Genomic DNA, 17,131 nt, shown 5'->3' with positions numbered 1-17,131 from the left:
CCTTATCCTAACTCCAGTTTTAAAAAAAATTGATGCTCATGGCTATATAATAGATAATAAAACGTACATGACTCATATTCAACAGTTTTTAAGAACAACATTTGTTGTGGTGTCACCGCCAGACACCACACTTGCTAGGTGGTAGCTTAAATCGGCCGCGGTCCATTTAGTACATGTCGGACCCGCGTGTCGCCACTGTGTGATCGCAGACCTAGCGCCACCACAAGGCAGGTCTCGAGATATGGACGAGCACTCGCCCCAGTTGTACGACGACATTGCTAGCGACAATACAGACGAAGCATTCCTCTCATTTGCCGAGAGACAGTTAGAATAGCCTTCTGCTAAGTCCATGGCTACGACCTAGCAAGGCGCCATTAGCCTTACCTACTTTGAGAGTTATAGTATAAATGTCTCAAGAAGAACGTGTAAACCAACAAAGATTAAAAGTTAAGTATAAAGCAGCTACGTACTTTTCTTGCTACCATTCAATAGTTATCCAGTTCCAGACTTGACGCCAGTCGGCGTGTGTGTACGCGTGCCTTTCTTTCGGCTCCCTTCCCAGTGTGGCGTAGCAAGCTTGTTACGCCACAACAGATTGGCGACGAGAGAAGTGTTCTTTCTGATTGCTTACATATACTTGTGTCATGGCTTCGCCAGATGTACTGTCCGAATTTTATCGCTTGCAGAATCAGCAGACGCAGGCGTTATTGGGTGCCCTTGGACAGCTCGTCCAGGGTCAACGTGCCATTCAAACCGATGCGGCAGCCGCCGCTTCACCACTACCGCAGCCACGACTCGCAGTTGCACCGCCTTTTAGGCACTACGATCCAGCGCAGGAATCGTGGCCAGAATGGTCCCGACAGTTTGGCTTTCATCTAGCCGCCTACAGAATTCAAGGTAATGAGCGGCAGCCGTTTTTGCTTTCTTGTGTCGGTGTGTCCACCTACCGTGTGATAGTGAAATTGTTTCCCCGACGCGACGTAGCAACTCTGTCCTACGAAGAAATTTTGTCTGCTTTAGATGCCTATTTCAAAGAAACAGTTAATGTGGTTGCAAAACGGTATACGTTTTTTCGTACAAAACGTACGGCCGGTCAAACTAATAGGGAGTGGGTAGCAACATTGCAAGGACTTACTAGGGACTGTGCCTTTGACTGTGACTGTGGCCTTTCTTATTCAGATACAATGTTGCGTGATGCAATTGCACAGAACGTTTCTGATGTTCACATACGGGAGCAAATTTTGAAACTAGTAAATCCCTCCCTTCAACAAGTGATAGACATATTGGATAGACAAGACACACTTGACTGTGCTCAGGAATCTTTTGAAACTTCGCCAGCTGTGTGTAACATTAACCGGCCCGCCGGGCACGCTCGCGCTATGCGGCCCGGTCAACTGCCCTCGCGCACACCAACGCAGCTGCCGCCGCGCTCTAAGCCAGGTGTGCCGCGCCAGCACACAAATGCAGTGAAATCATGCCCGCGGTGTGCTACTAGACATTCGCGTGAACATTGCCCGTCACGCCAAGCTATTTGCTTTTTCTGCAATAGGAAAGGACATGTTCAAAGTGTTTGCCAGAAAAAGCTCAGATCAGACAATCACAATCATTCCCGGCCCTTTGCTTCGCGCCGGAATCGAACCAAGGACACTCAGGCTCGTGGACCTTCGCCCATGGACATTCATGTCGTTACTTCCACCCCGTCCAGTGCCACTTTCTCTAACAGTGACTGTGTTCGTCCCACAAAAACTGTGCGTCGACGTCGCCGGAAATCACGTCCATTAGCAAGTGATTCTGTACCAGTGTCTGTTCAAATTGCACAAAACAGTCGCTCTTGTCGTCAGCAGGACAATAAACTTTTGTAGATTTGGACTTTAATGGCAAGGTCATACCATTCCAGCTCGATACCGGAGCTGCAGTTTTATTGCTCAATCACGACACGTACAAACAACTGGGCGCACCTCCGTTGCGTGCCGCACATGTTAAGTTACATAGTTATTCAGGACAGAATATACCTGTGTTAGGACAGTGCACTCTTCTTGCAACATATAAAGAACAAACAAAACTTCTGTCATTTTACATTCTTCGTTCTTCTACTGCAGTGAACTTGTTTGGTTTAGATTTATTTCAGTTGTTTAACATGTCTATTGTAAATCAGGTCCTATCAGTGAATCACACTGTGCCTTCAGACAGTGTTTCTCGTCTGTGTGACGAATTTGCGGACATTTTTGCACCGGGCTTAGGTTGCGCTAAAAACTATGAAGCACATTTGGAACTGAAAGTCAATGCGCAACCAAAATTTTTCAGAGCGCGCAATGTTCCCCACGCATTGCGTGATGAGGTCGCAAGAACATTGAACGATCTAGAATCACAGGGTGTAATTGAACGTGTGCAAGCTTCTCTCTGGGCCTCACCCTTAGTAATTTTGCCAAAACCTTCCGGAAAATTGAGACTTTGCGTGGACTTCAAGGCCACAGTGAATCCACAACTAGTGACTGCTACTTTTCCTTTGCCCCGCCCGGAAGATCTTTTTGCTAAACTGTGCCCGGGAAAATATTTTTCAAAGTTGGACCTAGCCGATGCGTACCTGCAAATACCGGTGGACGACGAATCCCAGTGCGTATTGGTGGTTAACACGCATCTTGGATTGTACAGGTTCAAAAGACTGCCGTTCGGGTGTGCATCTGCCCCTGCATTGTTTCAGCAATATTTACAAACTACACTCCTGGAAATGGAAAAAAGAACACATTGACACCGGTGTGTCAGACCCACCATACTTGCTCCGGACACTGCGAGAGGGCTGTACAAGCAATGATCACACGCACGGCACAGCGGACACACCAGGAACCGCGGTGTTGGCCGTCGAATGGCGCTAGCTGCGCAGCATTTGTGCACCGCCGCCGTCAGAGTCAGCCAGTTTGCCGTGGCATACGGAGCTCCATCGCAGTCTTTAACACTGGTAGCATGCCGCGACAGCGTGGACGTGAACCGTATGTGCAGTGGCCGGACTTTGAGCGAGGGCGTATAGTGGGCATGCGGGAGGCCGGGTGGACGTACCGCCGAATTGCTCAACACGTGGGGCGTGAGGTCTCCACAGTACATTGATGTTGTCGCCAGTGGTCGGCGGAAGGTGCACGTCCCCGTCGACCTGGGACCGGACCACAGCAACGCACGGATGCACGCCAAGACCGTAGGATCCTACGCAGTGCCGTAGGGGACCGCACCGCTACTTCCCAGCAAATTAGGGACACTGTTGCTCCTGGGGTATCGGCGAGGACCATTTGCAACCGTCTCCATGAAGCTGGGCTACGGTCCCGCACACCGTTAGGCCGTCTTCCGCTCACGCCCCAACATCGTGCAGCCCGCCTCCAGTGGTGTCGCGACAGCCGTGAATGGAGGGACGAATGGAGACGTGTCGTCTTCAGCGATGAGAGTCGCTTCTGCCTTGGTGCCAATGATGGTCATATGCGTGTTTGGCGCCGTGCAGGTGAGCGCCACAATCAGGACTGCATACGACCGAGGCACACAGGGCCAACACCCGGCATCATGGTGTGGGGAGCGATCTCCTACACTGGCCGTACACCACTGGTGATCGTCGAGGGGACACTGAATACTGCACAGTACATCCAAACCGTCATCGAACCCATCGTTCTACCATTCCTAGACCGGCAAGGGAACTTGCTGTTCCAACAGGACAATGCACGTCCGCATGTATCCCGTGCCACCCAACGTGCTCTAGAAGGTGTAAGTCAACTACCCTGGCCAGCAAGATCTCCGGATCTGTCCCCCATTGAGCATGTTTGGGACTGGATGAAGCGTCATCTCACGCGGTCTGCACGTTCAGCACGAACGCTGGTCCAACTGAGGCGCCAGGTGGAAATGGCATGGCAAGCCGTTCCACAGGACTACATCCAGCATCTCTACGATCATCTCCATGGGAGAATAGCAGCCTGCATTGCTGCGAAAGGTGAATATACACTGTACTAGTGCCGACATTGTGCATGCTCTGTTGCCTGTGTCTATGTGCCTGTGGTTCTGTCAGTGTGATCATGTGATGTATCTGACTCCAGGAATGTGTCAATAAAGTTTCCCCTTCCTGGGACAATGAATTCACGGTGTTCTTATTTCAATTTCCAGGAGTGTATTTGTGCGTCGGTCCCTACTGCAGCAAACTATCTGGACGATATAGTGATCTCCGGACAGACAGAAGAAGATCATCTTGCGAACCTACGAACGTTATTTCAGGTCTTGCGACAAAATGGTCTTCGCTTGAGGAAGGACAAATGTGTGTTTTTTGGTCGTGACTTACCATACCTGGGCCATGTCATCAATGCCCAAGGCATACATCCGAGTCCAAAGCACCTCCGTGCCATACAAGATATGCCTTCCCCTCAAAATGTGAAGCAGCTGCAGAGTGTGTTGGGTAAAATTACCTACTATCATCGCTTTCTGCGCAATGCCTCTTCCATTTCAGCTCCGCTTCATCGCTTACGCCGTAAGGGTGTTCCGTTCGTCTGGACGACAGAATGCGAACGCGCCTTTCGCCAGTTGAAATCGGCGTTGCTTTCTAATACTTGCCTCACGCCTTTCGATCCCCGGAAACCCCTTTTGTTGATTGTAGATGCATCGGATTACGGGATCGGTGCTGTGCTTGCGCACAAAGTTGGCTCGCATGATCGCCCTATTGCCTTTGCGTCCAAATTGCTCTCGTCTGCGCAACGGAATTATTCCCAGATAGAGAAAGAAGCTTTGGCTCTCGTGTTTGGTGTTACTAAGTTCCATGATTTCTTGTATGGTCGTCACTTTACCATCATCACAGACCACAAACCTTTGACATCGCTTTTTCATCCGACCAAGCCTGTACCTCCACGTACAGCGCAGAAATTCATTCGCTGGTCTATTTTCCTCTCGCAGTACCGCTACGATATCTTGTATCGGTCCACTGCTAAGCACGGAAACGCCGATGAGTTGTCCCGTTTGCCTGTTGCTGAGGATAGAGCATTCGATTCTTCCGAACTTGCTTGCATGTTCATTGATTCGGAAACCGATGAAGTGGTCGAATCGTTTCCGATTGATTTTCGTCGTGTAGCTACAGCCACCGCTGCTGACCCTGTCCTTGCTACCGTTTTGCGTTTTGTTGCTACGCAATGGCCTTTGTCACAGTCTCGGATTGCGGATCCGTTGGTTCGCCGATTTTTTGCTCACAAGGAGAGACTTTTTGTTCGCCGTGGTGTTTTATTGTTGCGTTCTGATATTGATCAGTCCAGAGTCGTGGTCCCACGTTCGTTGCAGTCGTCTGTTTTACAGCTTCTTCACCAAGGACATTGGGGTATAGTGCGAACGAAACAACTTGCTCGTCGGCACTGTACTTGGTTTGGAATCGATGCTGCGATTACGAATATGTGTTCTTCTTGCATGGCGTGTACCGAACAACAATCCGAACCGCCGCGGAAAGTCTTTGCGTGGCCAAAAGCCACTTCCCCTTGGCAACGCTTGCACATAGATTTTGCTGGTCCATTCTGGAATGCTCGATGGTTGGTTGTTGTCGATGCCTTCACTAATTTTCCTTTTGTTGTCCGGATGTCTTCCACGACGTCCTCCTCCACCATCCAAGCATTGTCTGCTATCTTTTGCATTGAAGGTCTTCCGCAGACTATTGTTTCCGACAATGGCCCACAATTCATGTCCGCAGAATTTCAGTCATTCTGCCAGGCCAGTGGTATTCAACATCTGACATCCGCGCCGTTTTCGCCTCAGTCAAACGGTGCCGCTGAACGATTGGTCCGGACTTTCAAGACACAGATGTTGAAGTTGAAAGAGTCGCATTCTCGGGAGGACGCGTTGTTGCTCTTTTTGTCCTCGTATCGCTCTCAGCCCCGAGATGGTCGCTCGCCGGCTGAGTTGCTCCACGGTCGTCCTCATCGAACCTTGATATCTTTGCTGCATCCGCCGCATCAGGTTCCTGTGCAGCGGCAGACTCCTGCTTTTGCTCCAGGCGACGTTGTATTTTATCGCAACTATCGAGGTTCACGGCGTTGGCTCGCAGGGCGCATTCTTCGCTACCTCGGCCGCGCGATGTATTTGGTTTTGGGGGCCTCTGGTGAGGTGCGTCGGCATCTCAACCAGCTGCGCCTCTGTCGTCGCACGGGTTCTGCCGCTCCCCGTCTGCTTTCAGCGACGGTGCCGTCCGGTCAGCGCCCTGGGGACCCATCTACTGGCTCGCCTCATCCCCAGGTGTTACCTACGATGCCTTCCATTTTGCCCCATGGCGACGCACCGCCGCAGCAGCCGCCGCCGCCGCCGCCGCCGCCGCCTGTTCTCCCGCCGGCGCCGCCCGCATTCGACGCTTCGCTGCAGCCGCAAAGCGCCTCCCTGGGTCCCGCGCCGCCGATCGCTTCCCGTGACCAGCCGTCCTGCGCCATGGACCTCTTGCCCACTCCGGACCACATGACGTCATCGCGCGTCGGGTACCCCGGCGCAATGGAGGTCGACCCTTCGGCCCCTCCTGTCTCATTACGGGCGCATACACCGCATGTTGACGTGCACCCTGGACTAGGTTTTCAGGCGTTTCCTAGATCCCCTCGGACCGAATGGCCGGGTGCGGGTGGCACAGCCTCGCCTGTTGTTAGGCTCCCCACCTCATCGCATACATCAACATGGGGTCCTCCCCACGGCGGGCGGAAGCCTTATCACACGACTGTTCGCCTATTTGCGGGGGAGGAATGTGGTCTCACCGCCAGACACCACACTTGCTAGGTGGTAGCTTAAATCGGCCGCGGTCCATTTAGTACATGTCGGACCCGCGTGTCGCCACTGTGTGATCGCAGACCTAGCGCCACCACAAGGCAGGTCTCGAGATACGGACGAGCACTCGCCCCAGTTGTACGACGACATTGCTAGCGACAATACGGACGAAGCATTCCTCTCATTTGCCGAGAGACAGTTAGAATAGCCTTCTGCTAAGTCCATGGCTACGACCTAGCAAGGCGCCATTAGCCTTACCTACTTTGAGAGTTATAGTATAAATGTCTCAAGAAGAACGTGTAAACCAACAAAGATTAAAAGTTAAGTATAAAGCAGCTACGTACTTTTCTTGCTACCATTCAATAGTTATCCAGTTCCAGACTTGACGCCAGTCGGCGTGTGTGTACGCGTGCCTTTCTTTCGGCTCCCTTCCCAGTGTGGCGTAGCAAGCTTGTTACGCCACAACATTTGTAGTGTTGGAGTTAGACTACAATATCGACCCTAACAACGTCCAGAACGCACTGACACTCGACATTACAGTTATGGTGGCTATGCCTCGATTAAACTGCACCAAAGCAATAACATAAATCACATTACTGTGGAGGCATTGTCTTTGTAGATAACGAAATGATTTCAGCTGGAACAGAAGTTGGTTTACAACGTGGCCCGTAGATGTTTGTGAACAGAGCAAATAAGTATAATTTAAAATATCTTCACATCAAAAACGAAACTGATAGAATTTAGAGTGTTTCAACTACTTAGAGGGAAAATAGTAACTGTTAACAAAGTAGTTGCGCAAGTTAACAGATCTCTATAGCTCCATGTTCTTAATCATCTTCCATTCCAAAAAAATCACTACGTTGACTGCAAACAGCAAAGCATAACTTATTTTAAAATGATATTGGTGCAATTTTATCATTAAATCGTGAACTTATGGCTAATAACTGGTAGTATAGGGCACTCTTCAGATATTAGGTCTTTTCTGATTGTGTAATACAATTTAAAATTAGAATATACAGGGAGTTCCTAAATGAGCTCTGCAACTCTGATCGCATATATTTCAGGAATAGAGACAGGTAAAAAAGTGCGGTTTGCTACATAATGTTTACAAACATCTAAACTCCTAACAGCAATTTTACAGACATCAATGTCTGTGCTATCTGCAGTTTGCATTATAACTAAGCGATAATCCAGTTCCAGCTACGACCGGCCTAGCATGTCCTCATGATGTGTGCAATTTCTGCTCCGAAGCGAACTCGCAGTTCGTCCAGGTCCAACACCGGGGTCTGGTGGACAACATCCTTCAGAAAGCCCCAAAGAAAATTATTTAATAGGGTTATACAACATTTTCCAGTCCATCTGGAGATGTCTTATACAAGGTAAAAAGCGTCATAGGGGGATAAATAAAATAGTAAATCCAGTTTTTGAACCAAGGCTGTTTGTTCTTTCATACTAATGAGGCCATGTGACGACAGCCTGGAGCGGTGGGGGGGCGGGGGGGGGGGGGCAGGGAATGGATCTCATCTGCCAGTTCGTCGACATGGAAGTGTGCCGTCGAAAGCCTTCCTAATGATTGAGGCCCTGTGACAAGGGGAGCCATCCTGCTGCAGTACGATGACAGCTTGCAGTTATTCAACCAGTAGAAATTCAAACTGTTCGACCATGTTCAGATAAACAGTCGAGGTTGTTCGCGCGTCTGGAAATGAAGACGATTCTACTATACGGTCATGAAGCAGATAACGCCACATGTTTACCTTTGGATGTCGCGCACGATTTTCACGCTAAAGTAGGGGTTCTAGGAATGTAAGATACTACAGTGTGTCGGTTTGTTTTCCTGGACGCATAAGTGGAAGCCTTGTGTGTGTACGTCGCATTTTCAGATAATTTGGATCATCGTCGATGCATCTCAGGTGGCGTCATTAGATTGAAGCGCATGCAGCAGCTGCAGCTTGTAGGCATGAAGCTTCAGTGTCTTGTGCAGCACCAAGTGAACCGAGGTTGGTGGTAGCTTCGGCTGTCGAGACGCCTTACCGAGTGACATGGGTAGGTTCCTGGCCCTGTAGCACCCTTCCGACATCTACATCACCCGTGCTCGGACGCATAGAACCTGTCCTCTTCATGACAGCTCGGTATTCCTTAACCTCGTATAACACTCTCCGACGGTAGGACGTGATGATGAAGAAAAGAAAAAAAGAAAAAAAAAAGAAAAAGCTTCAGGTTAGTGTGAACGCTATGCCGCAAACCGCACCTTCCTACCCATCCCCGTTTCTGAAACGGCGATCAGAGTTGTACAGATCATTTTTTAGCACCCTGTATAATCTTTCACTCTTACTTTGTATGACTATGGCTATTTTTGGCGTTGTATCAATGGTTATTGATGATGCAAAGAACAAATATTAACGAGAAAGTAGAAGGAAGTTCCAGAATAGAACATGAGGAGAATGAGATAGTGGATGGACGAAGAAAGAGAAAGACACGTAGAAAGAGAGAGAAGCAATAATGTAAGAGTTATTTATCTTTGGCGTTTTATTACTTACATAAGAAGTCATGATGCGAGTAGAAACTACAGCAATTGTAGAATTGTAGTATGCATTTGGACTAATGAAAACTACATTTTGTAAGTAGTGGAAGATGAACACTACTTAAACTAAACACAGTATTGGAAGTATCAGTATTGTTGTATGGATCGTATTACTGAGAACAGTAGCTGGATACAAATTACTTGACAGAGAGAAAAATGAATATATCTGGAAAGATTTAAGCTTATTATATTTCAATGAAGAGAATGAACTATATAAACTAACAAAAAGAGTATTCAATAATAATGAAAGAAATCGGAACATCGAAGTCACTGCTGAAGTATAAGCTCTAAAACGAAAGATGAAAAATGGGTTGCTGAGGATTAGATGTATGTAGCGAAATACTGGAGGGGAATGTTGTTGCTGATCTGGAATATGATGTGGTGAAAATCCTTCACGTCCCCTACGGTCTTACTGATGTTTTGTTGTTGTGGTCTTCAGTCCTGAGACTGGTTTGATGCAGCTCTCCATGCTACTCTATCCTGTGCAAGCTTTTTCATCTCCCAGTACCTACTGCAACCTACATCCTTCTGAATCTGCTTAGTGTATTCATCTCTTGGTCTCCCTCTACGATTTTTACCCTCCACGCTGCCCTCCAATACTAAATTGGTGATCCCTTGATGCCTCAGAACATGTCCTACCAACCGATCCCTTCTTCTGGTCAAGTTGTGCCACAAACTTCTCTTCTCCCCAATCCTATTCAATACTTCCTCATTAGTTATGTGATCTACCCATCTAATCTTCAGCATTCTCCTGTAGCACCACATTTCGAAAGCTTCTATTCTCTTCTTGTCCAAACTATTTATTGTCCATGTTTCACTTCCATACATGGCTACACTCCATACGAATACTTTCAGAAGTGACTTCCTGACACTTACATCAATACTGGATGTTAACAAATTTCTCTTCTTCAGAAAGGCTTTCCTTGCCATTGCCAGCCTACATTTTATATCCTCTCTACTTCGACCATCATCAGTTATTTTGCTCCCCAAATAGCAAAACTCCTTTACTACTTTAAGTGCCTCATTTCCTAATCTAATTCCCTCAGCATCACCCGACTTAATTAGACTACATTCCATTATCCTTGTTTTGCTTTTGTTGATGTTCATCTTATATCCTCCCTTCAAGACACTGTCCATTCCATTCAACTGCTCTTCCAAGTCCTTTGCTGTCTCTGACAGAATTACAATGTCATCGGCGAACCTCAAAGTTTTTATTTCTTCTCCATGAATTTTAATACCTACTCCGAATTTTTCTTTTGTTTCCTTTACTGCTTGCTCAATATACAGATTGAACAACATCGGGGAGAGGCTACAACCCTGTCTTACTCCCTTCCCAACCACTGCTTCCCTTTCATGTCCCTCGACTCTTATAACTGCCATCTGGTTTCTGTACAAATTGTAAATAGCCTTTCGCTCCCTGTATTTTACCCCTGCCACCTTTAGAATTTGAAAGAGAGTATTCCAGTCAACATTGTCAAAAGCTTTCTCTAAGTCTACAAATGCTAGAAACGTAGGTTTGCCTTTCCTTAATCTTTCTTCTAAGATAAGTCGTAAGGTCAGTATTGCCTCACGTGTTCCAGTGTTTGTACGGAATCCAAACTGATCTTCCCCGAGGTTGGCTTCTACTAGTTTTTCCATTCGTCTCTAAAGAATTCGTGTTAGTATTTTGCAGCTGTGACTTATTAAGCTGATAGTTCGGTAATTTTCACATCTGTCAACACCTGCTTTCTTTGGGATTGGAATTATTAAATTCTTCTTGAAGTCTGAGGGTATTTCGCCTGTTTCATACATCTTGCTCACCAGATGGTAGAGTTTTGTCAGGACTGGCTCTCCCACGGCCGTCAGTAGTTCCAATGGAATATTGTCTACTCCGGGGGCCTTGTTTCGACTCAGGTCTTTCAGTGCTCTGTCAAACTCTTCACGCAGTATCATATCTCCCATTTCATCTTCATCTACATCCTCTTCCATTTCCATAATATTGTACTCAAGTACATCGCCCTTGTATAGACCCTCTATATACTCCTTCCACCTTTCTGCTTTCCCTTCTTTGCTTAGAACTGGGTTTCCATCTGAGCTCTTGATATTCATACAAGTCGTTCTCTTATCTCCAAAGGTCTCTTTAATTTTCCTGTAGGCGGTATCTATCTTACCCCTAGTGAGATAGGCCTCTACATCCTTACATTTGTCCTCTAGCCATCCCTGCTTAGCCATTTTGCACTTCCTGTCGATCTCATTTTTGAGACGTTTGTATTCCTTTTTGCCTGTTTCACTTACTGCATTTTTATATTTTCTCCTTTCATCAATTAAATTCAGTATTTCTTCTGTTACCCAAGGATTTCTACTAGCCCTCGTCTTTTTACCTACTTGATCCTCTGCTGCCTTCACTACTTCATCCCTCAAAGCTACCCATTCTTCTTCTACTGTATTTATTTCCCCCATTCCTGTCAATTGCTCCCTTATGCTCTCCCTGAATCTCTGTACAACCTCTGGTACTTTTAGTTTATCCAGGTCCCATCTCCTTAAATTCCCACCTTTTTGCAGTTTCTTCAGTTTTAATCTACAGGTCATAACCAATAGATTGTGGTCAGAGTCCACATCTGCCCCTGGAAATGTCTTACAATTTAAAACATGGTTCCTAAATCTCTGTCTTACCATTATATAATCTATCTGATACCTTTTAGTATCTCCAGGGTTCTTCCATGTATACAACCTTCTTTCATGATTCTTAAACCAAGTGTTAGTTATGATTATGTTGTGCTCTGTGCAAAATTCTACAAGGCGGCTTCCTCTTTCATTTCTGTCCCCCAATCCATATTCACCCACTATGTTTCCTTCTCTCCTTTTTCCTACACTCGAATTCCAGTCACCCATGACTATTAAATTTTCGTCTCCCCTCACAATCTGAATAATTTCTTTTATTTCATCATACATTTCTTCAATTTCTTCGTCATCTGCAGAGCTAGTTGGCATATAAACTTGTACTACTGTAGTAGGTGTGGGCTTCGTATCTATCTTGGCCACAATAATGCGTTCACTATGCTGTTTGTAGTAGCTTACCCGCATTCCTATTTTCCTATTCATTATTAAACCTGCTCCTGCATTACCCCTATTTGATTTTGTGTTTATAACCCTGTAGTCACCTGACCAGAAGTCTTGTTCCTCCTGCCACCGAACTTCACTAATTCCCACTATATCTAACTTCAACCTATCCACTTCCCTTTTTAAATTTTCTAACCTACCTGCCCGATTAAGGGATCTGACATTCCACGCTCCGATCCGTAGAACGCCAATTTTCTTTCTCCTTATAACGACATCCCCTTGAGTAGTCCCCGCCCGGAGATCCGAATGGGGGACTATTTTACCTCCGGAATATTTTACCCAAGAGGACGCCATCATCATGTAATCATACAGTAAGGCTGCATGCCCTCGGGAAAAATTACGGCTGTAGTTTCCCCTTGCTTTCAGCCGTTCGCAGTACCAGCACAGCAAGGCCGTTTTGGTTATTGTTACAAGGCCAGATCAGTCAATCATCCAGACTGTTGCCCTTGCAACTACTGAAAAGGCTGCTGCCCCTCTTCAGGAACCACACGTTTGTCTGGCCTCTCAACAGATACCCCTCCGTTGTGGTTGCACCTACGGTACAGCTATCAGTATCGCTGAGGCACGCAAGCCTCCCCACCAACGGCAAGGTCCATGGTTCATGGGGGGGTCTTACTGATATATTCCTAAATTTAGAAACAGTAATATGTTTTTAGTGTTAAAACAACAAAATGAAACAAAGACATCAAAATGAAGGTGGGCAAAACTATAGGGTGTTTCAATGGGATTGGTTCCATTATGGAGATAGAACTTGGAGAAAATATTTACCTTACGTATATATTTATGCTTTTGCTTACAAAAGCAAGTATAACATTTTAAAAGGGTACATATTTTACATGTATGCACTTACGGGGTTACACAAAAAGTTTGAAAATGGAAAAAAACACACTGCCTAGCATAATACGGTGTAGCAAACCAATTTCCTGACGTTTCAGAGTGGATAAATACAGGTGCTGTGGGTTTTGAAGGGACTCTTGTACCATTCATCCCACAAAATATTGGCAAGATCAGGTAACGATGAAGGAAGTGCATAGCGATCACGCACCCTTCTCTCGAAAGTAGTGCTGAGGCTTGGCGAATGTCTTGGCCAGGAGAGATGCGAAAATTAATCCTCGTGCTCACGAAACCAGTCCGGCACGATGCGAGTTGTGTCAAAAAGTGGCCTTGTTGTCTTGGGACATAGTATCACAGTACATGGGATCGCCCTGATCAGCCGAAATAGTCACATGACCTTTGGCAGTAATGCAACCATGCACACTAATCATGGGGCTATATAGAAGCAGATAGTACTAGACTCATAAGCGCCGGCCGCTGTGGCTGAGCGGTTCTAGACACTTCAGTCTGGAACCGCGCGACAGCTATGTTCGCAGGTTCCAATCCTGCCTCAGGTATGGATCTGTGTGATGTCCTTAGGTTAGTTAGGTTTAAGTAGTTCTAAGCTCTAGCTGACTGACGACTTCAGATGTTAAGTCCCATAGTGCTCAGAGCCCTGTTGAACACATAACCACTTGAAAAGGCCCTGGTGGCTAAAAGCGATTGCGCTGTTAGAAGGTGAACTTGCAGCTGAGCACCACAATTTCGGATACACTGAACCATCCAAAATGCTGCAGAAAAAGAAACTTCTTGAAACACTATGTACCTTGTACATGATCCACAATTCTTATTGTCAATGTTTTCGCAGATTTCGTGCATTCAGTTTGGATTCCGGAGATATGTAGGAACACGCGAAACAATATAGACCCTACGACTTAAATTAGAAGATGGATTAAGGAAAGGCAAAGTTATTTTTACAGAATATGTATATTTAGAGAAATCTGTTGATAATGTTAACTGGAATAGTGTCTTTGAAATTCTGAAGGTAGCAGGGTTAAAATACAGGGAACGAAAAGCTAGTTACACCTTGAACAGGAACCTGACGGCAGTTGTAATAGTCGAGGGGCACGTAAAGGAGGCAGTGGTTGAGTTGGGAGTGAGATTGAGTTGTAGCCTATCCCTGACGTTATTCAGTCTGTTCATTGAACAAGCAGTGAAGGAAACCAAAGAAAAAGTTGTAGTAGGAATTAAAGATCAAGGAAAAGAAACAAAACCGTTGAGGTTTGAAGGTAACATTGTAATTTGTCCGAGAAAGCAAAGGACTTGGAAGAGCAGTTGAACACAATGGACAGTGTCTTGAAAGGAGGATATAAGACGAACATCAACAAAAGCAAAACGAGGATAATGGAATGTGGTCGAATTAAATCAAGTGATGCTGAGGGAATTAAATTTGGAAAGGAGACTGAGTAGTAGATGCGTTTTGTTATTTGGAGAGCAAACTAACTGATGGCCGAAGTGGACAGGATATAAAATGTAGACTAGCAATGAGAAGAAAAACGTTTCTAAGGATAAGATATTGTTAATATTAAATTTAGATTTAAGTGTCAGGAAGTCCTCTCTGAAGGTATTTTTCTGAAGCGCAGTCGTGTATGGAACTGAAAAATGGACGATAAACAGTTTAGATAAGAAGAGATTAGAAACTTTCGAAATGTGTTGCTACAGAAGAAATCTGAATATTCGACGGGTAGATCATTTTACTGATAAGAAGAAACTGAACAGAACTAGGGAGAAAAGAAATTCGTGGTCAACTTGACTAAGAGAAGGGATAGGTTGATAGGATACATTTTGAGACATCAGGAGATCACCAGGTTAGTATTTGTTGGGAGAATGGGGAGTGTAAATTGTAAAGGAAACCCAAGAGGATAATACAGTTAGCAGGTTCAGGAGAATGAAGGCTGCAGTAATTATTCGGATTTAAAGAGGCTTGCACAGGGTACAGTAAGAGTGAGAGCTGCATTAAACCAGCCTTCCGACTGAAGACCACAAAGTAACACCTGCATTCAGAGTACGCCCCAGCGAGTAGTCTACCTACTGGAGGAGGAGCCAGCGGGGCTACCTGTGAGGTACTGCCGGAACGTCGGCGTCCACGTCCACTCGGGGTTGCCGAGCTTCCGCGAGAAGAGGCACTCGAGGTGCAGCGTCGTGCCCGGGAAGACCGCCACCGCGCCAGACGGCTCCATCGAGGCCGCTCCCGCTGGCGTCTTCACCAGGATCGTCGGCGGCGCGTACTCTGCAATCACCAAACCACTCATCACGGACTTTCTAAAAGGAATCACCTCCCAGAAGTCACTCGGGACGAATGCTTCTCTATATTAACAACCTTGATACGAAATATCATTGTTGACAAACTCTGCACGTAGCAATTATTGCGTAAGTCAAATACACAGCCCAAAGTTTCTTAGCCGTGCGCGCCCCAGTTTTCCGTCGCGTCCAAAGAATATCGATAGGTGCAGCCCTTCTTTTCATGTCTTTGGGCGTTGCCTAGCGACTAGATCACGCGGTCCCATGAGGTGGCTGGCCGGTGCACAGTCGCGCTCTTATTTAAGCCTGCGCGCTGGCCGGCCTGTGGAGGCAGCTGAATTGATTGACTGGCGGAGCTCGATGCTTTTGGAGACCCGCGTTGCCCGCGCCGTATGCTCTGTGGCGATGTACTTCTGACAACAGAAGAAGTGGCGGCTTGCTCCGTGTTCGTTGCTGTCACTCAGGGATCTGGTGTCGACCAGCCTAGAACCTTACATCCTTGCGACGCTAACAGCAGCATGAAATTATCTTATTTTCTCGGAGCGGTGCAAATGTTAATGGTAAGCGTCGCTTTTGACATTAAGTGAAAGGTTCGGATAAATTCTAGTGTCTGATTCTACTCGTCGGCTTTGAGCAATGTCGTCATAAGTAAAAGCAAAGACGGTACGTCTGGGCAATCTATGAAAGCAACGGATCATGTTCGCAAACAAACGAATGTAGCAAGCGATAAAATTACAATCACATTCACGCAGTTATTTACTTAGTCATGAGTTATATCGACACGAACTGAAGATAACAAAAATAATTGAGAACAAGAATTAAAAACAAATTTTCATATCTCGTCAGAAGTATTCTCGTAATTGATGCGACTAGAAAATCACAGAGAATCTTTAAATTGCGTTACGGTAAAGTGAATGGTGAAGTCATACAGCTATAACATAGTGTTAATTTTATCGAATCTAACGGGAGAAGCACAGGAAAGTGGGAGTTTTGGGCGGGGAGAATCCAAAATGTATCAGAAAAACGGGAAGATTAAATGAATTACAACCTTTACGTAACAGTTGCACAAAATGTGGAGAAGCGACACACTAAATTCTAAATGATTGGAAAATACATGATAAACGTATATTTACAAAAAATAAAGAACATTGGAATCGATAACTAGAATTGACATATGTAAGTAAATTCCAGTCACAGATACCAACCGCTCCATAATTCATATGTAAATTATTTTTGCAGTTGTATGAACTGAAACGTAATACCATTTCTACATTTGTAACTGGTCTCTAAAACTACTGTGATGTATAGCAAAAATTGGAATCGTTAACTAGCACTGAGCTAATACTTTGGTCGATTCTAGTTACCGATTCCAAATTATTAATTTTTTGCAGTACTTCAGAGAGCAATTAAGAATGCAGAAATCATATTAGCCTACATTTTAGTGCGCACATGTGCTGAAGAAACGATGTAATTCATGAAGCATCGAATGGCTGGAATGGGTAACTGGAATTGACCTATATAGGAGGTTAGTTCTAGTTGCCGATTCCAACTTTTGGATGGTTCATAATTTTGGACATTTATGCAGTAAATCTGTGG

At 45.8% G+C, this 17,131-nt stretch overlaps 1 protein-coding gene across 1 annotated transcript in view; it reads right to left on the bottom strand.

Moving 5' to 3' along the window:
* Positions 1-17,131, bottom strand: part of LOC124613609 (locomotion-related protein Hikaru genki-like) — a gene marked incomplete at its 5' end in the record, with an annotated part of 336,916 nt that overhangs the window by 175,333 nt on the left and 144,452 nt on the right. Inside the window, one exon of the mRNA XM_047142324.1 lies at positions 15,351-15,524. Within this exon, the coding sequence (XP_046998280.1) occupies positions 15,351-15,524 (174 nt within the window). The remainder of the gene's footprint in view (positions 1-15,350; positions 15,525-17,131) is intronic.

Source organism: Schistocerca americana, chromosome 4 (assembly GCF_021461395.2).
Source record: "Schistocerca americana isolate TAMUIC-IGC-003095 chromosome 4, iqSchAmer2.1, whole genome shotgun sequence".
In the NCBI taxonomy this organism is placed as follows: Eukaryota; Metazoa; Arthropoda; class Insecta; order Orthoptera; family Acrididae; genus Schistocerca; species Schistocerca americana.
Note: the sequence above shows the minus strand (reverse complement) of the source record. Positions and strands in the feature narration are given on the sequence as shown.